At 44.8% G+C, this 26,434-nt stretch overlaps 1 protein-coding gene across 8 annotated transcripts in view; it reads left to right on the top strand.

The window, feature by feature from the left end:
* Nucleotides 1-26,434, top strand: part of Mak (male germ cell associated kinase) — a 45,299-nt gene continuing 18,865 nt past the window's right edge. For 4 of the 8 annotated variants that reach the window (XM_010622851.3, XM_010622853.3, XM_010622847.2 and 1 more), the window contains exons 1-11: nt 1-66; nt 7,296-7,617; nt 11,577-11,631; nt 12,276-12,397; nt 14,236-14,315; nt 15,732-15,864; nt 19,363-19,534; nt 20,628-20,795; nt 22,293-22,604; nt 23,389-23,540; nt 24,353-24,501. In XM_010622851.3, coding sequence (XP_010621153.1) covers nt 7,517-7,617; nt 11,577-11,631; nt 12,276-12,397; nt 14,236-14,315; nt 15,732-15,864; nt 19,363-19,534; nt 20,628-20,795; nt 22,293-22,604; nt 23,389-23,540; nt 24,353-24,501 — 1,444 coding nt within the window. In that variant the 5' untranslated portion in view covers nt 1-66; nt 7,296-7,516. Of the gene's footprint in view, nt 67-1,875; nt 1,902-4,210; nt 4,373-7,295; nt 7,618-11,576; nt 11,632-12,275; nt 12,398-14,235; nt 14,316-15,731; nt 15,865-19,362; nt 19,535-20,627; nt 20,796-22,292; nt 22,605-23,388; nt 23,541-24,352; nt 24,502-26,434 lie in introns of those variants that run through there. The other 4 variants (XM_010622848.3, XM_010622850.2, XM_010622854.3 and 1 more) reach the window with 4 other exon arrangements.

Consider the following 26,434-nt stretch of genomic DNA (forward strand, 5'->3'; position numbering starts at 1 on the left):
GCCTGTGCCCCGGGGGCCCCGTCCTACCAGGGCCGTTGTCCGCCGGGAGACTGAACCTGGACGCCGGTAGGGGACGGAGAGGAGAGGGACGGGCCGGGAGGAGCGGGGAGGTCGGGAGGGGTTGGGGCTGGCAGGAGGACGGTGGGGGCTCCTCAGAGGAGCCGGGAGCTCTGCCCCGGGATTGCCCTCTCCCTGCTCCTTCGCGGCCCCTGCAGCCTTGGGAATTGGGGGATCTCGGCGAGCGAGGGAGGGAGGGAGAGAGAGAGAGAGACAGAGAGAGACAGAGAGAGAGAGAGAGAGAGAGAGAGAGAGAGAGAGAGAGGGAGAGAGGGAGAGGGAGAGAGAGAGAGACACGGCACTGGGGTTGGTGAGGAAGCGGAACTGAGTTCAGAACTGTTCCAAAATTAAAAAGGAGAGAGATGAAACTTGGCTCAAATGCGGGCCTCGTTAGTGCACCCCCAGTGGCGTGCACTTAAAAGTGGGACCCTGGCCCGGGTGGCCCCAGGGGGCCGGGAATCGCCCAATCTCAACGGCGGGTCACGCAGGGCCCCGGACCTCCCACTTCCTGGAAACCCGCGGGACTCCTGCCCCTGGAGTGAGATGTAGGCCTTGGTTCGCAGAGGATCAGAGCGCGAGAGACAAAAGCGGTTCCTGTGCTGCGAGTACAGTACGGCGATTTAGGGACAGGTCCTGTGTGGGCTGTGCGAGCAGGGAGACTAGTTTTGCTGCTTATAATAGCAATTCTACAGGAAAGAAGTGCACGTAATCGTGTTTAATCCTTTAAAATGAGTAGACAGTCTTTCTAATCATGACGAAGAAGAAACAAAGTTATAGTCATTTTAATCAGAAAAGCAACCCACTGAGTTGCGGAGCAGAATTACTTTGGCAACTTAGGGTAGTGATGGGGGAGGAGGGAGAGATGTCCCCGAAGGCGAGGGCGGCCACCTAGGCAAAGTTGGCCCTCAGCGGATTTTGTGTGTGGATGTGTTTTTTTAACTTACTTTCCCCGCCCCCAACCCCTTACTATGGGGATTGAAACCAGGTCTTTCCACTGAGCTACACATGCAAACCCTTCTTTTATTTTTTATTTTGAGATAAGGTCTGGCTAGATTGTTAAATTGCCCAGGCTGGGCTTGAACTTGTGATCCTCCTGCCTCATTTTCCCACGGTTCTGTTTGCTTTTTTGGGGGGGGGGTTTGAGATGGCCTCACTATGTAGTTGGGACTAACCTGGAACTCACTATATAGCCCAGGCTGGTCTCAAACTCCGGGCTATCCTCCTGCCTCGACCTCCCCAGTGCTGGGATTACAGGTGTGCGCCACCACGCCCTGGCCTGTTTTGCTTTTCAACCACTTTTTAATACATTAATTACAGTTCTCTTTTACAAACATTGACACTTGCTTTGGACCACCATCATCCTAGAATCTTCTAACAAGTTGAAACCACCCATTGGCTGACAAGTTCTACCCTCTACATGCCCTCTGGACTAAACTCCTGTAATCCTACCTAAATCCCTTATTAGCTGGTCAAAGCCGTTGATAAGAAAGCCCAAATTCACAGTAATTATGCACTTAAGCAGTAACTGTGTACTTAGATAAAAATAAGAAAACTAGAATAAGAAGAAAGTTATAGGGGTACTTATTTAGTGACATTCTACACCTGCCACTGTAAATAAATGTCTTTTAAATTGGTGTAGAATATTTGTTTAACCCATAGGATAGTCAATAAATGCTTCAGTTTGATTGCCGGAAATTCTGAGTTCCTAATAATTGTGTTACATTAATTGAGCACAGTTACATCACATTTTTGATGTGTATATATTTCATATATGCTTGCATACATAAGAAAACATGTTAATACATCTCTATTTTGCAGAATTTGTTTTCCATGTGTCATCAAAGGTGAGTAGTTATAACTTGTAGAGAAGTATTTTGTGAGTGAGTGAGAGAAGCATAGGCAGTCTATTTTTCAAGTTACACGTACTGCTCTTTGACTAGTAACCACCTTAGGACCTTGCTGCACTTCTGATGAAGGTGGTTTATGTGCAAAAGGCACCTGCAAGTACTGATTAAAAAGAAACTGCCTTCATATCCATTCTTACATTAAGCCACTGTCCCTGTATTCTCAAAGGATAGAAGAGACAGCTGAAATAATCACCTTCTCATCCTTAAATCTTATTTTATAACCAATATGGCTCAAAAGAAGTCTTTCTAAAGTGTTTCTTTGATTTTTGTTGTTGTTGAGACAGGATCTCACTGATGTAGCTCATGGGATGGCCTTGAACTCACTATGTAGCCCAGGCTGGCCTCGAACTCACAGTGGTCCTCCCACCTCAGCCTCTTGATTACAGGCATGCACCACCATGCCCAGCTAAAGTGTTTGTTTGCAAGCACAGTAGGAAAATTCATTTTAATTAAAATTTAGGTAAACCAGGCCAAGTCTCACGGAGCCACAAACCTGACCTTAAAAATCAGTGCCAAACCTATAATGTTCATCACTCCACTCCTCACATCAAAAGAAGCTGGGAAGTGACTGTGGTCCTTGTTCACACTTCCCTAAATGCAGTGTAATTACACCCTGTCCTGCAATTATCCTTGGTTGAAACAAAATGTGTGTTTCAGTGCTTGTTTGGAATTGGTTAGTTAGTCCTATAGTGAATTTTCCAGTACAGCCTTTCCAGACCTGGGAAAGTTTCTAGACTCCAAGACATATCTGGCACAAGAGTTTTGCATAAATGCCTTTACTAGATTGTCAGTATTACTGTTTGGCTGCTTAATGAATACACTCTGAGCATCACTAATAAAAAATCTGAAATCCAAAGTGCAGCAAAAGCTGAAACTGTTTGAGTGGTGACTTAACACAAGTGGAAAATTCCACACCTGACCACAGGTCACAGGTTGTGGTCAAAACACAGGTGCATCAAAATACAGTGTAAAAGTATCTTCAGGTACACGGGGTGTGAAACATAAATGAACTTCATGTTTTGATGCAAGTTCCTTCACAAAGATATTTCTTTATGAACATGCAAATATTCCAAAAATCAAAAACATCTTAAAAATCCCAAGTTCTTCTAGTCCCAAGCCTTTCAAATAAGGGATATTCAGCCTGTATTGTAATTCTTTCCTACTTAATTAAATAATGGCCATTCTCATAGCAGGATACAACCTGGAGGATGTTAGGAAGCCATCAACTGTCAATCTGGTGAGAGCACTGCTCAGCGAGACGTGTGTTGACTCACTTTCCAGATCCCTCTGGAATGGGAATAATTTTTATTATGACTTGAGGCAGTTCACCGTCTGTATTTATTTCCTTTTCAAATAATATTTAAAAATAAGATTCTATCATTCAAGTCATAATAAAGGATCAAGTATAATTACCAAGCCCATTGAGACTGGTATTACTTTATTGGTGCTGCTTTAAATTTCTAGCTGGCCATGTGCTTGCAACCTCCACAGGCACGAGATAGCTAAACGCAATAACAGATCATACACTGGGTTCGATGCTGGAGGGAGATAGCGCTGAAAAGGGCACTACTGAATCGAGAGACAGAGACAGGAGCAGGAGCAGTTCATTCGCGAGTTGTGTTTGTCTTCGGTAGGGGTAAAGAGCCTTGTGTGTGACTTAACCTTAAATGGTTCAGAAAGAGCATGTGTGTGTGTGTGTTTGTGCATGTGTGTGCTCACCCCTGTGTGTGTGTATGCACGTGTACAGCATGCTCAAAGGGTGAAGAAAATGGAGCAAACACCCATAATGTGTAAATCTAGCTTACACATTCTCTGTCCATTACATTGGTTTTTTTTTTACAACTTATCGATAAGCTTGAAATTATCTCCAAATAAAGGGTTTTTTAAAAAATTAGGTTAAAATACTATATATTACGAGAGAATGTGCTTAACAGAACAAGCAATATAGCATAAGTTCTGCTATTAGTGCTGATGTTAGCTCACATTTAACAGATCAGTTATGATCTTCATTTGTGAGATTTGATTAATTTCCATTAAGTGCAAAATTCAGGCTAGAAATACAGAAATGTCAGTGTAATACAAATTTTTTTTCAAGATTGTGTCTGCATTAGAATAACTGGCCATAATGCTATTTAAATGCTGTATGTCCTCTCCTTTCCAGGGCCACGTGTTTCTATCCATCTCGGCCTTGATCGATACCAATTGCCTCTGCTGCCCAATGAGAGTCCGAGTCTAAGTCATGCAGACTCCCTGGCGTACTGTCTCAGCCAGTGTGGGCTGCCCTATCCCTCAGTCCTGGAGGCTGGGATGTCCAGATCTGGTGCCAGTGGACTTTGACCTCTTGGTTCCCGGAAGGATATCCCTCTTCTCGCTTGTCACATGTTGTAAGGGGTACCTGGGCCTCTCTGGTGAGGGCATTAACCCCATCCAGGAGGACTCAGGACTTGATCCCTTTCTAGAGCCCTCCTCCCCCAATGCCATCTGGAATTAGGATTTCAATTCATGAGTCTGGTTCAGACACACAGCATGTGGTTAACGGGAGAAGCTTGACAAAACTGACCTTGACTTAGCTCTTGTATCGGCCACCACTGTGACTTTGGACAAGCCACTTAGCATTTTTGGATGCTTTAACTGCCTCTCTGCATTGCAGAACTGCTGACAGGCTTACGTGAGAATATTCTGGGAAATTATCATGTGCTGTGTAATGTGGTTACGAAAAATTAGAACTAACAGGAGTCTGAAGTGTTTTGCTTATACTTGTTTAAAGGATAATGGATACTTGCGATCATATTTAAAGTAGTATACAATTGCTGTATTCTCAACTCTTGTCTGTGTGTCATCATCTTATCATAAGGAAGTATCAGTTATGTGATTGGATAGTGGCTCTGACGGATGATAAGATAGTGATAGGGTAATGGTGTGAAGGAAAGTGGCTATGACCATTGGCGTGGCAGCATATATATTAATTATATGACCCTTTATAGGTAAAGGGGGAAAGGGAAACTGTGATCTTTATGTACTTACTAGTCTACTGCTTTGATAATGAATGATGCAAGCACAAAGCTTTATTTCTCATTCCCATCACCTTTCAGCTGCAGTTGGTGGCGATGCCGTTCCTTTCTCCACTTTCTCTTTATCCCCGGACCCAGGCTGAAGGGCACCCTGCTCTGGGATAATCCACACTCCTGGCTGAAGGAACAGCCAGAGCAGATCCTAGAATATCCCTTCCGGACCCTTAGCTGGGATGGGGGGGTGGCCCTGTGTCGCCTCTGCTCTTATTTCATTGGCCAGAGCAAGTCACACGGGCAAGCAGGGGGTGGAGCATGAGAGCACCCTGCTACCGGGTGGGCCAAATAACACAATCCACTCTCCCACATTTATTTCCTTCTTTGTTTAAAAGCACATTAAGGGCCGGGGACTTAGCTCACAAGCACAAGGAACAGAGTTTGATCCTCGGTACCAAAAAAAGAAAAAAAAAAAAGCACAATAAAATCAGGTTCAATGAAAAATGCAAGAATTTAGAGGAAAGCATTTGCCAGCTAAAGAGTTTTGAGTTTAATGAGTGTAGAGCTCTGTTTCTGTGACTTGGATTCAGAATACCTGGAAGGCTACACGATCACCTACTATCAGGCTTCCTTCCTAAAAGTGTCCTGGGGTTTTATTGAACAGAGAAATCACCAGGGATTTCTGCTGAGGTTTCCCTTTTGGTCCCTGTGTTAATGACTTCCTGGGGTGGCCCATCCGTGGCCAGGTTGACCCCAGTGCCCCCAGCCAGGCATGGGACCCGGGGGGCGCTGAGAGAGCCCGCCACCGTGACAAAGACCTCTCTCACTTACCTGGCCCCCGAGCCTTAGTCCCACTCGTGCCTGTGTCGCTGGGGCCAAGGGTAGTGATGATAGTGGAGAATTGGTAAGAGAATAGCAATTTCACTAATGTTTCACTTCATTTTAATTGGTGTTTTTGCTCTCCGTTCTAGTATAAGAAAGTATGTTTCTGTGTCCGTTGGTGTCTTCTTTGATGTAATAATTGCAAAAGGGCTGTGGATGAGAGAGGCGCGATCAGAGTGTGTAGGAGGCGGTTATTCAGTCTCCCGGGACTCAGGGCTGGGCGACCTGCATTTTATGGTTATGGGAATTGAGGTGCTGTCCATTGAAAGCTTTGCCCCTGATGCAGGGAGTTGGAAGTTACACCAAGATTCCAACCCCAGGCTTTGTTTTCCTAATCCAGACTCAGTGATTTGGTGAGATGCAGCTTTTCAAATTTATAATTATGTCTCATATATGCTCCAACAGACATAGATATATGTGTATATATGGGAATGGTTTTATATTTCTCATTTCTTTGTACCAAGTATGACACTAATTCCTAATTAGTATTTATTCTTTTTTGGTTTAATGTAAAATTAAGTAGCAAATTATTTAAATATAATGTGAAGTTTTATAATGTCTCCATATAAAACAATTTTATCTTGTTTACCATATCTAATTGGGATAGTTACACAGTACTAGGAATTTTTCTTACAAAGAGTATAATTTTAAATTTAGTATTCTCAGTTAACTGTGATGCAAAAGCTGATTCAAGGAATGGATATTGTGTGTGCGGGTGCATGCGTGTGCGTGTGTGTGTGTGTGTGTGTGTGTGTTTGTGTGTGTGTGTTATTGGTGACTGAATCCAGAACCTTCACACTGAGCTACATCTCCAATTTAAAAATGTTTTTTGTTGGTCATGGTGGTACTATGATCCCAGCATGAAGGAGGCTAAGGCAGGAGGATCACTGCAAGTTGGAGGCCAGCCTGGGTGGGATACACAGTGAGTTCAAGGCCAGCCTGGATTACATAGCCAGACCCTGTATCAAAATCAATTAAACAAACAAAAATAAATAAAGCATTGTCTAAATTTTGAGACAAAGTCTCACTAAGTTGCCCAGTATGGGCTCAAACTTGCAGTCTTCCTGCCTCAGTCTCCCAGACTGCTCAGATTACAGGCATATACCAGGAAGCTGAGCTAAGGAAGCCAAATAGTTTAAATGTCAGATTTTCCCGAAGGTCTTATTGGCAATAATATAGGTTATAGCCCCCTGAAAAGAAATCATCCAAATCATTAAACCCACATTGAACAATCATAAGTAGCTTATCACAATGTAAATGAAGTAATCAGTGCATTAATATTCCTAGTATATCCTATGTGAACTTCCATCCGCGTAGCACAGATGAGTGGCTGACACGTGTATTTGCCCTCTTTCTCACTTTTGTCTGTGCTCTCGGTTGCCAGGAGATGTTGTGCAGAAACTCCTTCATGAAGACTCACGTTATTTTTGTTTTCTTTCTCCAGCGTGTTCCTAAGGATGGAAGCGGGGTTTCTTTGCCAGACTCCTTGCTGCTGAGAGTCATGAGCCTGCACGGCTGGAGGAAGAGCCTGCACTTGATGACGGGCCGTCACCGGTGTAGCAACCACACAGAGGGCCAGAGCGCGTGAAAGGGGGACGTGTTTCCATTTAGACTCTGCAAGGAAGGTGCTGCAGTCGGCAACTCCTGCGGCGTTACTTTTCCACCATGAACCGCTACACGACCATGCGGCAGCTGGGGGACGGCACCTACGGCAGCGTACTCATGGGCAAGAGTAACGAGTCCGGGGAGCTGGTGGCCATCAAGAGGTGCGTGTTCGCGCGCGGCTGTCGTCTTTGTGTCCCCGAGGCGTGTCCTTCTCCTGTGTGAGAATATATCTGCACACAGAGGGGTCTAGTTCGTAATCCGTGCTATTTGACTAATGGAAAGAAGGAAATTACCAAGAAAGGAGTCCGAGGACTTTAATCAACCAGAAATTTTAAGAGTGCTTCCGCATACCTAATAAATTTGGACTGAGACTGTAAGTAATGGCTGTTGTTCAGATTTCAAGTTGAGGACAGAGTGGAGCTTACAATTTCCTTCAAATAATAAGCCTCTAAACCAGGCGTGGTGGTGCACACCTCTAACCCCAGCACACTGGCACACTGAGGCAAGAGGGTACCAAGTCTGAGCCCAGCCTGGGCTACCTAATGACTTAGTGAGACACTGTCTCAAAACAAAAAGTAAAAATGGCTGGGGTCATAGCTTAGCAGGAAGGCCAACATTCAATGCCCAGTATAGCAAATAAAGAAATCAAGCTCTTGAAATCAGGTTATGTTTATAATGTCCAATTGAGTTCTAATGGCACATAGTATTTTCTTGCTATTTACTTTCTTACAGTGAATTATTTCTTCCTAACCGATTGTGTTTATCTATTGCTACAAGATACCCTAAAAAGCTTTAGAAATTTAAAATAACCTCAGACATGTATTCACTCACAGCGTCTGTGAGTCAGGAATCTAGCAGCTCTGGCCTGGGGACTCTCAGGGGTGGCCTTAAGACAGTGGCAGTCATCAGTCATCTGGGGCTGGAGGGTCCACTCCAATGGCAATATTGGTGACCTCATGTGGCCTTCTGTGTCAGATTCAACCTTTTTTAGGGGATGCTGAGGACTGAGCCCAGGGCCTTTGCATTGAGTATTTCCTCAGCCCTGTCTCAAAATAAAAATGCACTGGAGACAGTGAGCCCTCAAGGATGAAAGCAATCATCATTAAAAAAGAGGAAGCAGGAGGATTCCATGTTTAGCCCAGTTTGGGCAATTTAGCAAACCCCTGAGACCGTGTCTAAAGTTAAAAAGGGCCTAGGACACAGCTCAGTGCAAAGGCCCTGGATTCAGACCTGGGGAGAGACAGTGCGGACTTGGCTGCTGCTGAGTGAGAAGCACTGTACAGGACAAGCGCCTGGAGTGTGGCTGAGGACAGAGACAGAGGGTGAAGCCGGGTGAAGGAGTCTGCATGTCCACTCCTGGCGGCGGTGGCATCACTCACAACAGGGATGGAGGTCACAGGCTTAACCTGAGTTCCATTTTGGCCATGACGACGACTTGAAATTGTTGTGAAACAAGCACATATTTGCATTTAAAGCACAAAACAGAGGTCCAGCATGATGGTTCAGATGGTTGAGGATTCTTGTTTCAAATATCTAAAATCTAAAATGCTCCCAAGTCTGAAAGTTTTTGAGCTCTGAGATGGCCCCATAAGTGGAAAATACCACACCTGACTTTGTGTGTAGCTTTTCATGAGGCTGTACTGAAAACTCAAGCACTCTAGGTCTGGGAGTGGTGATGCACGCCTGTAATCCTAGCACTTGGGAGGCTGAGCAGGAGAATCACTGTGAGTTTGGGACCAGTCTGGACTACACAGTAAGTTCAAGGCCAGCCTGAGCTACAAGTGAAACTGTCTCAAAAAATCAAATCCAAAACACCAAAACAAACCACAGGCTTTCTAAAAATGTTGTATAAAATTACCTTCATTCTATGGTCATAAGGTGTTTATGAAACATAAATTAACTTTATGCTGATATTTGAGTCTGATCCCCAAATATCTCTTTGTGGGGAGAAGTAAAGCAGGCCCCTTGCAGGTCACTGAGAAACCCTGTGTGTAAAGAATAGGCCCTAGATTGGCTCTTACAAACAAGACTGCAGGGAAGCACTGGAGAAATAAGGGGAACCAGAGGGATAGGAGACACCTGAACCCCGGGGAATGGTCTGAAAAAGGAGATGTGCTCAGCTGGAAGACAGGTGAAGACCAAGGACTGAAATGCAGCTTTACCAGTTAGGAATGCATCTTGTGCGAGTCACAAAGATGTGAATTAACAGCAGGGAGCAGAATTGATGACTTCAGTATGAATATTTTTCTGACATATCAAGAGACTTGGAGTTGTATTATTCCAAAGCTCTTTCAGGGGGCTCAAAAGTGTACCCAAGGAATACAGACTTTTTCTATCTTCTTCATACTGAGTGGTCAGTATTTTATTGTCCTTAAGTGTGTTGACTCATGGGTGTATCATGGCTCCTTCTGCTCCAGCCATTTCAACCATCTCCCAGGTGGGAAGAGGGGAGAATGGCACCAGAAGACTCCTCTCAACCTTTTCCAGGAAGTGGTATTTCTTTCTCTGAGGCTCCAAGGGCTCCCCCTAGCTGTTACTGGCTAGCATCCGGCCATGTGCTCTCCATTACTTCCAAAGGAGCCCGAGGAGTCTGCACCCTTCCGCCTCTGTTGTCAGGGGCCCGGAAAGTGGCCCTTTGGTATCCAAGCAACATCATCTGCCGTGGAGTCCTTGCATTATGGATGACATAACCGTGGTGAGCGCTGTTCCAGCAGAAGAGATAAGGAGACCCCGCAGCAGAGCAGGGCTGGGAGGGAGGTGCTGAGGAGGGGACGCGAGGCCCCGCGAGGCCCCGCAAGGCCACGCAGGCGACGGCAGGGGGCGCCAAGAGCTGAAGAAGAGGATGCTGGAGGCAGGAAGGAAGGAGGTGTTTTTGGGCGCCTGTGATGGGGCAGAGAATAAGGACAGAAATGTTCCTCGCAGCCTCTGCTCCTCAAGGCGCTGGACAAGACAGGGTCATCCCAGCCTGATGTCACCTACAGGGTCACGCGGGACGGCTGTAGGAGTAAACCTGCGCGCGAGTGGTGTGAATCCTCACTTCCCATTTTCAGTTTGTCCCGGTTTGTTACCGGGACAACTCACACCTCGTGATACCCAGTCAGGACTCGCGCCTGCTGCCTGGTGGTATAAAAATTTCCGCATTCCCAACTTGGGGCATAAATAGTCTCGTTATAACACATTGTGTAACACTTTGAATCCATCCATACTTTTCCCAAAAAATTAAAAATGAACTCCGTGTTGAAAGCCGGGTGTGGTGGCGCAGGCCTGTAATCCCAGCACTCAGGAGGCTGAGGCAGGGGGATTGTCGCAAGTCTGAGAGTAGACCGAACTACATAGCAGACCTGTCTCAGAAAACCCCCCAAACTTTCCACGTTGAACACGTTGTGTGAAGCCCATGAAGCAGAGCTGCCTGCCGTGGTCTTCACCGAGGGCAGTAAACAGGTCCCCTGGGAGCCAAGTGGATTGTCCAGGTGAAGGAAGGCACTTTTCATTCTGAAAACTTGTGCAGGTCAGAAGAACCGGAAGTGAGGTCCTGGGGGCTGGGAGGGCAGGCTGTAAGCGAGACAGCTCTGCGGAGAGCAGTGTGGAGGAGGGAAATGGAGAAGAGGCCCTGTGCCGGCGCAGTGCAGAGACAGCAGGTGACAGAGAGGGCTGTGACTCTGAGCGTGGGAACCCAGGGGGGAGTCTGTCCAGCCTGGTCAGGGATGGACCGCACGCGTGACAGTGTACCGTGCATCCTAGGTGACACAGGAGGTTCGCACGGGGATGAAATCTCCAAGGGACGCGGTTACCACAAGTTCTCTCCACACTAAGTGACACTTGGCTACTTAATAGGAAAAGCTTTGGGGCCGGGAATTTAGCTCAGCGATGCCGCCCCCTAGCTCGGAAGTGCAAGGACCCGAGTTCGATCCTCGGTACCAAAAAAAGAAAAAAAGGCTTTTGAGCAGTCTAGAGGATTTCCTTTCCCGACACAAGAAAGAGAAGAACCACAGCTTGCCCGAAGGAATCAAGGTTAGACCCGAACTCTAACCCATAATAAAGAAAATGGTAAAGTATAACAAAGGCTATAAGTTGTATCTGGAGTCTTCAATCTCATACACTAAATGTTTCCTTATTTCAGGATGAAGAGAAAGTTCTATTCCTGGGATGAATGTATGAATTTAAGAGAAGTTAAGGTAAAGCCTAAGAGAGGAAAAGAATCGAGGCCCTGACTACTCAGCTTGAGGACAGTAGCGAGGCACCTTACTCTCCTCTCTGTGGGAAGCATTCCAGAGATAATTGTGTTTATCTTTTCTTTTTAATTCTCCCCATTTCGTATTTCTTCTTGCTCTGGTGTTAGTGAAGAACTGAAAATAAATGTGCCTTCACATCTTAATTTCTCCCTCACATTAAAATAGCATTTTAAATTCATCTTGTCAAAGGAAAAACCACTTTTTAAATTACTATGTCCCATTTCCTTATACTTTGTGCTGTGTGACTGGAACCCCAATTTTTGGAGATATTTGCATGGAATTTCACATAGTTAAGATAGAAAAAAATTAGACCAATTTAACAGACAGTGAGAAAAAAGTGACAGATTAAAATGTTAGGTATCTGTTGTTGACTGGGTTTATGTTTGTATTTTATATTCATTACTTAAAGCATTTACTACTTGTTTTAAATAGGTGTTCTAAGAGGACTTAAAATATATAGATATTAAAATGTCATTACGCTAAAAATGGAAAATTACTTAAGGTTATTTTCAAACCTAGCATTGATGAGATTTTGCCAATGTCTATAAATTTGTTTTAAGAATTTTAATGCTTTGCTGTTTTTGCAGTCTCTGAAGAAACTTAATCATGTCAACGTGATTAAACTGAAAGAAGTCATCAGAGAAAATAACCATCTTTATTTTATATTTGAGTATATGAAAGAAAATCTCTATCAGTTAATGAAACACAGGTATGTCTTTAGTTTAGAAAACTATCTTTCCCCTAATATTTCTTCCATGAGTTCCTTAGATCTTTTCACTTTATCATACTTGATATATAGCTTTATCACTGAGAAGGTAGATTTAATTAGTTCTGTTATTTTTGTTAAATGGTAGCATTTAACACTGATAAACCAGGTATGACACAGCCATGGCTTTTCTCTTATAATTCCTTATAGGCCAACATAAACATTTCATATAGACACATGCACCATTTTACTTCTTAAAATAAAATAAAGTCTACCTATAGTTTAAGGTAATAAAGTTGGCCTTAGGCAAAACTGAGGGAATTACCTTCCTGGTCCTCTGAATCACCTTGTGAAAGGTTAATGAAACAATGAAAAAAAGAATGAAGCAGCTTTCAGGACAGGATCTAATAAAATCCCTCATTAGAACGCAGAAGTAAGTGGTAAAACTTAATGTGTTGGCAACCCCAAAGAAACTCTCATCTTAATTTTTAAGTCTGTGGCCAGAATCTCTAAAATTCAAAGAATGAGTTATCAATCACGTTAATGGGCCACCTGGTGGAGATTAATATTTTGCGGCCTTGCTTAGCCCTCACCAGGATTCACTAGAGGCATCACGCAAGCACCACATGAAACTGCCTGGCCCAAGACACTGACCACTGCCATGTGTGCCTGCTGAGCTCTTAAAAGGCCTAAATCACACTCTGCTATAAATGTACAACAAATGATATAACAAGTGTTCAAAACGTGGTATGAAAAGAAGAAATGTATTATGTGTACCAGTTGCATGTTGAAATGCTATTTAGTACCTATTAGGTTTAAATATAATAGATTGTTGAAAATTAATCAAATGAGGCCGAAGAGAGGAATGGTGGATCGGTGAGTACTTAAGCCAGAGTAAGCGGTCCTCACACATTGCCTCATCACTGGTGAGTGTAGAGAACGACCGTGAGCTACAGGTTTCAGTCGGTTAGGACTTTGCACATTTTCACCCTATGCAAATGATGCATATTTGAGGAGATATCTATGTTTAGCTGACTCGAACATCACGTAGTGTATACATGTACCAAAGCATCACGTGGTACCCATTCACATGTACAATTTCTAGGTATTTATGCATCAGTTAAAATAAAACAGTGCATAGTTTAAAATCAGTTTAAATAAAAATTTAAAAATAAGTTTAAAATTTACCTACCTATTTCATTTGCGTTTTTAAGATGAGGGCACTAGAAAATAATGTTAAGAATGTAAATGGTGCTTCTTTGTGGTTTTTCCTGTATCCCTGTGGACCTCCCACTGTGCAGCAAAACGGAAGCCCACATCTCATAAAACTCTCCAAGCTACACCACACAGCTTTCCCACTCAACTGATCTGCCAGCAATTCAACTTTCCAGTTCACTTTGCTCCTCTTGGGCCAGTTTAGAATTTAGCTACTGAATTTTGTGTAGTACTTTCTGTGTTGGATTTGAATCTTTGAGCAACATCAAAACAAAAAATTCTATTTTCACATTTTAAATTGATGATCTTTAATCTGGGCACCGTGGCACATGCCTGTAATCCCAGCACTTGGAAGGCTGAGGCAAGAGGATCGCCATGAGTTCAAAGCCAGCTTGAATTACTTAGTGAGAGCCTGTCTCAAAAAAACCATGATGATGATGATGATGATAAAAATGTATAACCTTTAACTCTAAAAATCTACAAATTATAGCTTTAGTCAACACAATGAAACCAAGAGAGATGCCAAGGCCAGTGGAATATCTTATCTTTATGTTATGGGAAGATATCTATCTTCTTTGTGCTGGTTGGGTAACAGAATTTCATGACTGTTGCTTCATTTCCTCCAGAAACAAACTGTTCCCGGAGTCAGTCATCAGAAACATTATGTGTCAAATATTGCAAGGGCTGGCATTTATCCATAAACATGGTAGGTTTCTTTTAAGTCTCGGGTCCCTGCCTCTGTAGAATAGTGTCAAGATCATGCAAATGAACTGTATATCAACTGTTAAAAGTTTTTATATTAAGTAACTACAAGTTTGTAGTGTCTACTTAAATTGGCTTTTTAATCAACAATTGTATAATTCTATTATATAGTAGGATATCTATAATCTATGATTGTCTTCCTCCATCACAGAACTTTTTAGCAGTTTGATCATCGGTTTGTAATCTCAGTCATCATCATCAGTCCATCCTACACCCTCACTCTCTCTATAGTTCCTATCACTGGTGAAACCTCAGAATCCACGTCACCTGTGTGCCCCGATATGCTTGAGACCACCCATAGGAAGAGATGCCCTTTGGTTTGCAAGAAGAGCTTTTCTCTTTCTCTTTCTCCTGGGTTTTCTGCTTCATTTTCTTCTGGGCTGCCTACTAGCCCATGTTACTAACCATTTGGTTTCTATATTGGATAGGGAATCTAATCATTATAACTATGGGGCTTTTCAAAGACTTAGCTACCAGGAAGGCTGTTAAAATAATGCTAAATGAGGAAACTGGTTATAATATGTCAATTTCCATTTTTGTCCAGCATTCTTTTCAAGTAAATGATTATACTCAAGGTATCTTGCATTATACTGCACTGTGATGGAATCCTAGTGAGAATAGCTACGCGGAGTTAGGCCTGATTAGGACGCACTTTCCACACATCAGTTAGGCTATGGCTAAGTCCGCCTCCCCATTCCTGGGACACACTACCCAGCACCTACAAGGGAAGGAAGAGAGGTCTAATTTAGCTCACAGCTTTAGGGAACCCAAACGGGGTCACATGGCTCTGAGGCAGAAACAGCATGGTGGACAGGCACGGCGGAGCACAGCTGCTTAACTCATGGTGGCCGAGGGGCAGAGCAGGGGAACAGTGCCAGAAAGGGCGAGGGACCAAGGGTAGGACCAAAGGACACACATCCACCACCCACCCAGACACACCTAGGAGTGTGTATACCTCGGTGGCTGCCGATCAAGTTGACACAACTCAAGTTAACAATCACAGACTACTTTCCCTGGCCCTCAGCCTCCCTGACTGCTACACAGTGGGACAGCAATGGCTCATTAGTGGGGACACCCTAACTTGGCAATATGGTCCTGTGCCAGAGCCTACTGAGGTCACACATAAAAAAAACTGTTGAATGGGCAGTTCTCTTACATACTCCGAACTTCCTTGCCAAATCGTTTTGAGAGCAAGCTCCTCATATCCCATCACTTCTTAGATAACAATAAATACGGTTTGCTTTCCTAACATCACACTTCTAATTACAACAGAGAGGCTCGGTTTTGCTTTGTCTGTACATCAGATAAGACAGGGTTAAATTATGATGATTAATGATGTTTTCCCTTCTGTCTGTCCAAGGCTTTTTTCACAGGGACATGAAACCAGAAAACTTGCTTTGCATGGGTCCAGAACTGGTGAAAATTGCAGATTTTGGACTTGCAAGAGAATTGAGATCACAGCCCCCATATACTGATTATGTATCTACCAGGTGGTGAGTAAATTCAGATGATTCTCCAGCACATAAGCGCCTGTCGAAGCTTCCTGTGATTAATTGTCACCTACATTTCCGGAGGTTCCATGTTGGGTATTTAAAACAAAATATAGAAGCGAATTTAGCATTCCTTACAAAGAGGGAAGAATTGGTTCATAACTATTCCGATCAATGAAATAAGAGCAAGAAAAGGATTTCATTTGCTAATTCAACAAATAACATCTAATGCCTAGATGTGCCAAACATTATTTTAGGCATTGGGAACCCAGCCGTGAACAAAAGAGAAAAGAAAAATCTGCCTCGTGCTGATTATGTGACAGCCGATACACAAACAGCTAAGCATAGCACAAGTCACCACGGAAAGGCAGATACGTGTCCCCGAAAGCTGGGTGACAGTCCCAGCTGCAAACGGCCCAGGTGCCCGTCACCGGCAGCCAGTCCTGTCCACCCAGCCATGGGAACGGCGGTCTCAGCCGCACAGAGCCTGTGTCTGAGCCCCCCCAGTGGGAACGCTGTGATCGAGAAGCCAAACAGGCAAAGTATGATTCCGCTATGTCAAGTGCAAAACCACAAAGCTGACCAATGCCAGGCCAAGGCAAGACAGTGACTGTACAGAGGGTAGGCAGAAGTAACTGTGTGCAGGGCCTCTGGGAGAATAACACGCATTCCTTGACCTGATGCTTGCTCCGTGAGTGTGTGCCCTGTGCGCCTGCAGCTGTTACAGTAGGTGCATTTTCCTGTCTTTTCCAAAAAAAATAAGAATAAACATAATACACATGTATCACATGAGGACACATTATTATGGAGAAAACAGTGTGGAGCAGTGGGATGGAGTTGGGAGATGGGGAGGGAGAGGGACTGCTGCTATTTGACTGCTCTGTCTATTTATACACTTCATTTGAGGTGCTGGGGTTCACACCTGGGGCCTCGCGAAGCTGGGCCAGCACTCTGCCAGTCCCCTGGCTGATTCCTGCTGCTTTAGTGCAGTGTCTCACTGAGAAGATGCCTGGAGAAAGGACTACACTGGAGACACCAACTTCAGAGTTGTCAGTGTCAGAAATCTCCGGGTTGGGTGAGATCCCCAAGAGCACGAGATGAGCCCAGGTGCGGGGACTGCACTCCAGTGTCACCCAACACCACTGTCAAGTCTGACTGAGATACACCAGGCTGCTTCCTCCCTGGTCTTAGCACAGACCTTGAGCCAAGTTGTGTGGCCCATGATTTCCTGCAACTTTTTTCCGTCCATAAGGTAGTGCAACAAGATGTGTTTGACAGGAATGGCCCTCCATCTGGTTGTCAGCTGGAGAAAGGTTTGGCAGCCACGGTGGCCTTTGAGCTGTTCACTGGTAGGGTCTGGGGTGCACAGAGGGGTCAGACGTAAACACTCGGCAGTGTACCTGGAGGGTGTATCTGATGTAGTCTGAATATGTTCTAGTGATTATTACACAATATAAATCTATAACTATCTCACTGTTCGCCATTACAGGATGAGTTACATCCTCTGAAAGATATACTGATACCTGTGAATGTGACCTTAAGGGGTAAATGGGGTCTCTGCAGGTGTGACCAAGTTTAGCTGAGGCCACACTGGCATGTGGAGGTCCTGATGTGCTCTAGAAGGGAGATGCCGAGGTAGCCCAGCAGATGGCTGTGTAAGCACAGCCGGCAGACACCTCTGTGTTGGCCGAAGCGGGGGTGGGAGTGCCAGGTCCCCAAGCCCAGCAGTGCCCAGAATCACCTGGCAACACCAGAAGCTAGAACGGCCTGGAGCAGATTTCTCCGAGAACCCCCAGGGATCACAGCCACACCAGCACCTCGCGAGCTCAGATTTCCGGCTTCCCAAACTGTTGACAGAACATTAAGCCATCCAGGTCCGGCACTTTGTTACAACAGCTTGAAGGAATACATTTGGTATGCTTTCTGAAGAAATGATTTTGCAATGCAATCTTTTATTGACAGTGAACTCCAAAAAATAAAGGTGCATATTTACTGGGAAAAAATGGCATTTTTCTGTTTCTTAAGAGAAATGCCGATAACCTACACATAACATGTGTTGGTAATTGTCACCTATCACAAGGGTCACGGTCATGACCTAGTGACAACCAGAACCCACTTGAAAAGTTAGTTACTGTCTTAGGAAGACCGCAGGGATGGTCATAGGCAAGCATGGCTTCAGGTGAATTTCACATTATTTCAGAAGGTTCTTTCTGCCTCTCCTTGAGGCCAGAGACTCTTCTAAGTTAATTTCACTCATCTTTGATTTCAAGTTTTGTTATGCAAGTTACAGAAGGCAGTAAATGGCTGTGAAAGTACAAGCTGCTTCCCAGGAGAAAGAATTTCACAGCTACATGATGCCAGCTTTAAACAAGTATCTTCCTTGCCTCAAAGAAAAAAATCAGTTCTCATTTCTAATAATGACTTAAATGTCTTTGAATCAGGGTAAAACTTTGGGTTGTTCATTCTGTGAGAGATGAAACATCCGACATCACTGTGAGTGCTACTGTACCTCAGTTAGCTTCAACACCAAAGATAAAAATATGGCTTTGCAGTGGGAGTACAGATACAAATTCCCTGTAAGCACAGAGTCAGGAAAAGTGTCCCTGCTAAATTAAGATGCCACAAAGGCAGAAGCAGACTTAGTTAGGACGAGTGTCTATTTTGGAATTGCATCCAATCAAATTACAAACTGTAGTTGTCTGGATCTACAAATCCCATACACACATCCAGAAGTAGAGTAGCTAAACTATCAAACTTTTGTGATGAAACCCATGTTAATTACAAGAAATAACCCCAGAACCTCAGCATGGCTGTATGTGAACTCTTTTTGCCATCTGTCATTGCCCTTGCAGAATTGCTTTGTAAACCAGTTTAGGTGCTCTGAGGGGCATCTTGCTTCCTTGTAAACAAGTCCATTAAATTTTGGTTTCATTTTGTTCCAGATCTCTTGGAAATCCTAATTCAGAATTTTTAATAAATGGGAGGACCAAAAATTCAAAGTCTCTGAAGCTTATCGAACACTGCAGATATTGAAAGCAAAGGTTGAATACAGGAAGACACTGACATTTATCCTCCTAAACAAATGAAGCGATAAGAGCTCAAATAATATAATAGCTTATTATTTTTAATGTGGCCTTAGCTTCAGAAAATCTCTGCTTGCAGGAAGATTCTCTGGAAGGAGATTTTCTTAGTCACTCTCTTGTTGCTGGAACAAAATACTCCACACCCACAACTTGAAGAAAGAGAAGCTTAACTTGGCTCACGGTTTCAGTCCATGGCTGGCTGAGTCCAAGGCAGAAACAGCACAGTAGAAGGGCAGGGCAGGGAGAGCTGCTCGTCCCAGGGCAACCAGGAAGCAGACGGGAAGGTAGGGCTGGAGACAAGGATGCACCCTTCCGGGTCACGCCTCCTGACAGCATGGTCAGCCATGAATTCACCCAAGTGTGAAGTTCCACTCAAAGCAGCCCTTTTTTCCTTTGGTCTTGTTTGCTGTGCGTATAGGTACCGTGCTCCTGAAGTTTTACTAAGATCTTCAGTATACAGTTCTCCCATTGACGTGTGGGCCGTGGGGAGCATAATGGCGGAACTGTACACATTAAGACCGCTTTTCCCGGGGACAAGTGAGGTTGATGAAATCTTTAAAATCTGCCAAGTTTTAGGGACGCCCAAGAAAGTAAGTACTCTTGTCCCTAAATCATGATGACTTTTGATTATTTCTAACTTGCTACTTTACTTGTAATTTTATATATTTTGATTATTTAGACATTTTGCCAACATATCTAATTTTTTAAATAGTTCCATACTCTAATGGTTTTCTTATACTTTTTTTTTTTATTGGGATGAGATAAGAATCATAAGAAGCCAGAATCGCACCAGACTGTAAGACAACAGTACTTGCCTTTCCTTAAGAACTTCAAGGAAGGGTCTGGGATTTAGTTCAGTGATGCTATGCCTGCCTCGCAAGAGCAAGGTCCTGAGTTCCATCTCTGGTACCGCAAAAAGAAAAAAAAAAAAGAAGAAGTTCAATAAAAATTGTATCTATTTAGAGCAGGACTTCTGGTCAGTGACCGGCTGATAACTACATAGTCAGCCTTGTTCAAATGTTTCTCTGCCCACTCTGTGAACGCTCTCTGTCATCGGCCTACTCAGCCCTGGGTCCTGGACCTTTTCCTCATATTCCTTGCCTGTTTGGATTTCGTTTTCTCTGCCACAGATATCTGGTTTCTTAAACTCTGAGTACAGTACTTTTCAATTAATACCACATTTTTGTAGACCCTAATTTCTAAGATGTCCTTAAGAAGTGTTTACTAAGTATAACTACACCCTAATTAAGTCCATGTGTGCTTTGTCATCAGGCCTAGAAATGTAGACATTAAAGCCTTACTATAATTAGCATTCCCCAGGTATGTGGAGTTTTTAACACTAGACTTGATACATAACGTATCATGAAGATTTTGGTGGGGACACAGCCTGTCTGTAAGCAGCATTTTAGTTCAGAGTCACCAAGCACTCCATCTTCACCACTAGAGTTTTAATTATGAAAGTGCTTTCTTGTTTTTTCCTAACTCTCAGCTCAGTGTTCTTTTTCCATGTGGTTTTTTTATAGGACTGAATCATACAGAGTATCTGCTATTTTACTTATATAAATTAGCATTAAAATTGTCACACTTGAATTATTTTTATATTATTGCTGTTTTAAAGTTGATTACTAAAAACAATCTGATTTTCGCTCGCCCCTGCCTGTACTTGTTGTATTCCTTAAACAGAGTGACTGGCCCGAAGGGTACCAGCTCGCGTCCTCCATGAACTTCCGATTTCCCCAGTGTGTTCCCATCAATTTAAAAACTCTTGTTCCCAACGCCAGTAATGAAGCCATTCATCTGATGGCCGAAATGTTGAACTGGGATCCAAAGAAACGACCAACAGCAAGCCAGGTGCGACAAAGCTCCCTGTTATACCTTTTTAAAATGTTGAGGTTTTATGATAGCAGGGTGTTTTCCCTTAGAAAGACAAATCTTTTGTCAACCAAGGTTTTACCAAGAAAATGAAGACCTGCAGCGTATGTAAGGAAGCAATTTCTAGACACGTACAATCCTTGGGAGAAATGCAGTTACAGCAGCTGTATTTTCTTCTATCTTGTTCTTCCCATGAGGAAACTTACAGGGTGGAGCCAGAATGGAATCCAACTCTAGTAATTTGGGACGGGACAAACCAGCTAGGATGACGCTCGTTCTGGGCAGCAAAAAGGAATCTCTGCTATCGCGCGTATAGTGACTTCTGTGCTCTCCTTGGCCGAGGTGGGGTTTTCATTTGCTGGACACAGCGGCAAATCTTCCACTAGAGGGCAGCACCGTGGCGCCCGCCCCGTGTTCCTTCCTAGTCCTTATTTGCAAAAGGCTTACATTTTTAAAATGATAAATTTTATTGTATTCTTATCATTTAAATATAAATTCTATGTGAACCATACCAAACACTTACCTTGCTCTTTTTCAAAAATTTAACGTAAGAAAATGTCCTCTAAGGCCATCTGGAAGAACAAATGGGAAGGAAGTCAGACAGTTTGAAGCGGGAGAGAGCAGGGTGGGGGACCGCTGTGGAGACGATCTGTTGATCTGTGCGCAGGGACTGACAAAGCAACCCCGGGGTGCAGAACGCCGCATCACAAGCGGGGCCAAGGGAATTCCGGTTCTTCTCCGCAGAATTCCCAAATATGTCACAGAGGGCTAAACACGGGTTATTTAACCCCACGGGAGGCTGAGGCGCAAACATATTTACATTTTTATTTTCACATTTCTATATATGAATGACACTAAGTCATTAACGACTGAAAGAAAGCTACACAGATATTTGACTTCAAGATGAGAAGAACATGACTATTAAAGTAATAGAAAAAATTAGAACAGGACACTCAGAAGGCTGGATTATTTAAGAATTAAAGTTGGAGGCCTGATAGGGTAGCTCAGTGGTACATTATGGCCGTGTGTAAGTGGCCCTGAGTTCTGTAACAAGCACCCCCCTTCCAAAAAAAAGGAAGAAAAAAGAAATATCAAGCGGTGCTTGGTAGTGCATGCATGTAATCCTAGCACTTGGGAGGCTGAGGCAGAAGGATTGCACCAAGTTTGAGACCAGCCTGGGCCACATAGTGAGTTCAAGGCCAGACGGAACTACAAGTGAAACCCTGTCTCAAACAACAAACCAACCTGGGCTGGAGATTCAGCTCAGTGGCACTGCGCCTGCCTCATAAGCACAAGGTCCTGAGTTCTATCCCCGGAACAAAAAAACCAAACAAAACAAAAATCCAAAACAAACCAATGAACCAAATAAACAGAAACGTTCTTACTCTGTTAATGGTGGGCAACGTATCCCAAAGGAAGGGTGCACACCATTTAAGAGTAGATAAATGTTAAAGTAACGTGTTTGCACTATTATAGGCACTGAAACACCCGTACTTCCAAGTAGGCCAGGTGTTAGGCCCCTCCTCACATCATCTGGAGTCCAAGCAGACTTTCAATAAGCAGCTGCAGTCCCTGGAATCGAAGCCGTCTTCTGCTGAACTAGAGCCTAAGACTCTGCCAGATGTCATGGACCAGATTGTGGGCCCAGCCCAGCCCAGTCATGGCCACCAGCCTCTGCAGTCCATCCAGCTGGTGCAGAGTGTGGGCGGCCCACCGCCCCCCAAGCAACAGAGCCAGCAGAAACCACCCCAGACGCTGTTCCCAAGCCTCAGCAGACATGGGCCGGCTGTAAGTAACCAACAGCGACGCGTTGCGGGAAGTAGCTGGGCAGTGCGGTTCGGATTCTGTCTCTAGGTATTTCCAGAACTGTCTTTGAAGAGGTAAAGGCCCTGCTCCCTCTGGGAGCAGCTCCACAGGAGACCACACAACATTCTAATAGTGTGTGAAAGAGTATAACTTGCAGAATAAAAGCTTAAATGCTGCAGGCTGCAGATTTCCTGTAACAGTTACTTCCATGCAAAGGAATTCAAAGAAATGAAAAGGACAAGAGCCAGTCTTGGTGGGGTGAACCTGTAATCCCAGCACTGTGGGAGGCTGAGGCAGGAGGATCAAGTTCAAGCCTTGCCCGGGCAACTTAGTGACTTCTGAGACCCTGTCTCAAAATTTCAAATGTTTATAAGGCTATAGCTCAGTGTGAAGGCCCTGGGTTCAATCTCTGTCACCATGCCAAAAAATAAAGAGTAGTTGAGAGTACTGACCCTAAATCTTAAGGATCCCAACAGTAATTCCACAGTGTTTTTAAGTGGAGCAGTGGGTCTGACACACAGCCTGGGTGCGTGTTGTAGGCTGTGCTGTGTGGGGCTGTGTCAGAGCTCTGTGTGACATTCGTACCACGACAGTCACCTAAGGATGCCTTTGTCAGTGCATCCTGAGAGGAAATGACACAGGACAGCACACAGCTGTCTGCAGAAGGCTCCTCAGAGGATGGGGACTCCGGGTCTGATGGGGTCGCTTGTGTGTGAAAGGCGTCCAAAAAGGAATTAAAGATCATAGTGGTCGATTCTTCCCCCAGAAGCCAATGGGCACACTGGGCCATAAAACTGCGAGGAGGCGCTGGGGCCAGGCTGTCTTCAGATCTGGAGACAGCTGGGAGGAGTTTGAGGACAGTGACTTCGGAGCCTCCCATTCCAAGAAGCCAAGCATTGGTGTTTTCAAAGAAAAGAGGTAAAAGATTCTCTGTGTCGGTAAGATTTTAAATTCATATTTTGACTACGCATCAACCTTATTTTGTTAAACATAAATAAACACAGACCTTATATGTTCCACAACTGCTCTTCCTTAAAATGCCCAAATTTAAGAAAAATCCTTGTGGTAGTCAGATTTTCCACCACTGTGACAAAATAACAGAGGCAATCGATGTATAAGGAAGAAAGGTTTATTTGGCTCACAGTTTCAGTCCATGGTCGCCTGGCACGGGCCCAAAACATGAGGTAGGAACATGTGACAGAGGAGACCCCTTCACCACATGGCAGTCAGGAAATAGAACAGAGGCCACGTTCTAACATCTCCTTCAAAGTCATCTGTTCCTACACAGAAATGGCTGCAGGGGGCAATTTCAGAGAAGATAAGAATATACTATACAGCAGCACTTTGCTGCTAAGGTGATACCCAGAGCTCTGGGAGGCCCAGGCAGGAGGGTCACAAGCTTGAGTCCAGCCCAGGCCACTTAGTCACTTAGTGAGACTCTGTCTAAATAAAGAGATAAACAAACAAATAAATAAGGGCTGGGGAAGGAGCTCAGCACAAAGGCCCTGGGTTCAACCCCCAAAACTGGCGCAAGGAGCTTCAGCCACATCCTGGTCTGGCAGCAGAAAAGCCTCTCCTTACTGCTGATGTGTGTGGGGAGGGTGTCATTACCCTTCCTGTCACAAGGGGACTCTAAGGGAAACCACTTCAGGGAGTCGCAGTGACGGTTGAAAGGACTCAAGGGGGTGGGAAAGGTCCATTTTCATAACTGTCTTGTGTCGACTTTCCAGGCTTCCAGAGTCGGGACTCCTAGGTGCCAACCCCCCGGCCAGGGAAAACAAGAGTGTGCCTACTGCTGTTTCTCTCAAATCTGATTCTGAATTGTCATCTTTGCCGGCATCTAAACAGTACTACTTGGAACAGTCAGGATACCTTCCAGGTGAGAAGAGAAAATGAAATGTTTGCTGCCAACCAGAAGACAGATCAGGCCAGGCTTCTTGGGAATGCTAGGAAAGGGCACAGAGTAGGATAAAGTGTATAATCACAGGGCTCTTTATTGGCTGTATCTGCTGCCAAGGAATTTCTGGATCCCTTACCCCTACCACTAGGAGTCTTTTTAAGACATGCAGAGTTGGGTGTAGTGGCAATGCCTGTAATCTGAGCATTTTGGAAGCTGAAGCAGGAGGGTTTCAAGTTCAAGGCAACCCTGCACAAGTTAGGAACTTAGCAAGACACTCTCTCAAAATAAAAAATAGAAAGGGCTGGAGAAGGCCCTGGATTCAATCCCCACCACTGGATGTGTCTGGTGGTGGACAGATTAGCCTGGGTGGTGGCACAGAAGGGAAGGAAAGTGGCAGTGGGGTGCAGAAGGCTCCTCGCAGACAGCAGTGTGGAGATGGAGGACCAGGGAAGCCCACCAAGCATCCGGCTGACTCTCCAACAGGCAGCTGGGCGTTTGAACCTGGAGCGTGGAGGAAAGATCTAGACAGACAGTGAGGAGTTTATGAGGTACCTGTCCCTCGCATTTTGTCCTCTAAACCCAAGTACGAAGAAAATTGTAAAAGTTTAACCTAATCAAAAAGGGAGTCCATTTTTAAACATGCACCTGGTCCAGCTTTGCTTTGTGTTTCTGTGGACACGGTCACCTCAGCTCTCTAAACACAGTGGCCAGGCAGCTGGGTCTACCGGAAGAAGATTTATCTCTCCCATGTCAATCTCCCCAAGTGGGCCGGTCCTCTCCTCACTTCCTGGAAGCTGGTTTGCAGAGATGGAGAGAGGGCTGGGACTGGATTGCTAGCAAGAGGTTGTTACATAACGTGGTGTCCTCTGTGCCTTTCAGGCAACCACATACATTTCAGTTCTAGGGATCCCATCGAGACGCACTGCTATTGTTAGTCTTGGGAGACACAGAAAACGATGCAGACACAAAGGTTTAGAAAAGAATGAAATAGACACCAGAAGGCACAGTGGGTGCGTAGGTTTAGCCACAGTGCTGAGCGAGTTGCAAGCACTCTCCGTAGAGAAAGTGAAGGCTTCAGGGCTGGACTGTTGTTCTGGGGAGCAGGAAGGAGGCCACCACAGGGCACAGTGAGGTTCAAGAGACTGCCATGAAGTCTTCAAGGACACAGCAAAACCTCACCACCCTGAGTGTTTGAAGACCTAAGCAAGTTAGCTGATGTTTGTTTTGTCGGAAGCAGATTATTCAGGCTCTGTGGCCCCCGAGAATGAGGATGGGCCTGGAAAAGGAGAGGCTGGGAGGAGCAGGGAGCCTTCCGGGGAGAAAGGAAGGTGGGGTTGGGGGCAGGAGTTGGGGGTGTCCAGAAACCAGAAGGAGAGAGTTTACTCGGAAGGGTGGCTGGATAGAGAGGGACAGAAATATTAGTCTGGACAGTGGAGACGTCAGTGGCGCCCTGGAGTAGTTTCAGTGTGGAACGCTAAAGGGAGGTCCAGGCGGGAGAGAGGTCACGGTGATGAGAGGTGAGGAATTACAGTGGAAACGTGGACTGCTCTTTGAGACCGGGAACCCCCCGGGGGGACTTCGGGTGGGGACCCCACGGAAGCCATCATTTACAGGAGGAGGTCTGGGGATGCAGGAAGAGGAGGGGCGATGGGGGAACTGAGATCCTTCGGAAGGTGGCAGTAGTTGGAAACAGCTCCGTCAGGTTGAGGTGCACTTCTGAAGGGATCAGAGACGCTTGGGTTGTGAACCCTAGGTATCAGTACCTCTGTAAATTTGTTTTTATTTTTTTCCTCATTGAGCTTATTGGTACATTTTAGGTATACAGCACAGTTACATTCATTATTGGGATCTTGTACCTTTACATGACAGGTCTTGGTTCTCATTTCTCCCCCCGTTCCCCTGCCCTCCCTTC

Source organism: Fukomys damarensis, unplaced genomic scaffold (assembly GCF_012274545.1).
Source record: "Fukomys damarensis isolate Sample0158 unplaced genomic scaffold, DMR_v1.0_HiC HiC_scaffold_10, whole genome shotgun sequence".
Classification (NCBI taxonomy): domain Eukaryota; kingdom Metazoa; phylum Chordata; class Mammalia; order Rodentia; family Bathyergidae; genus Fukomys; species Fukomys damarensis.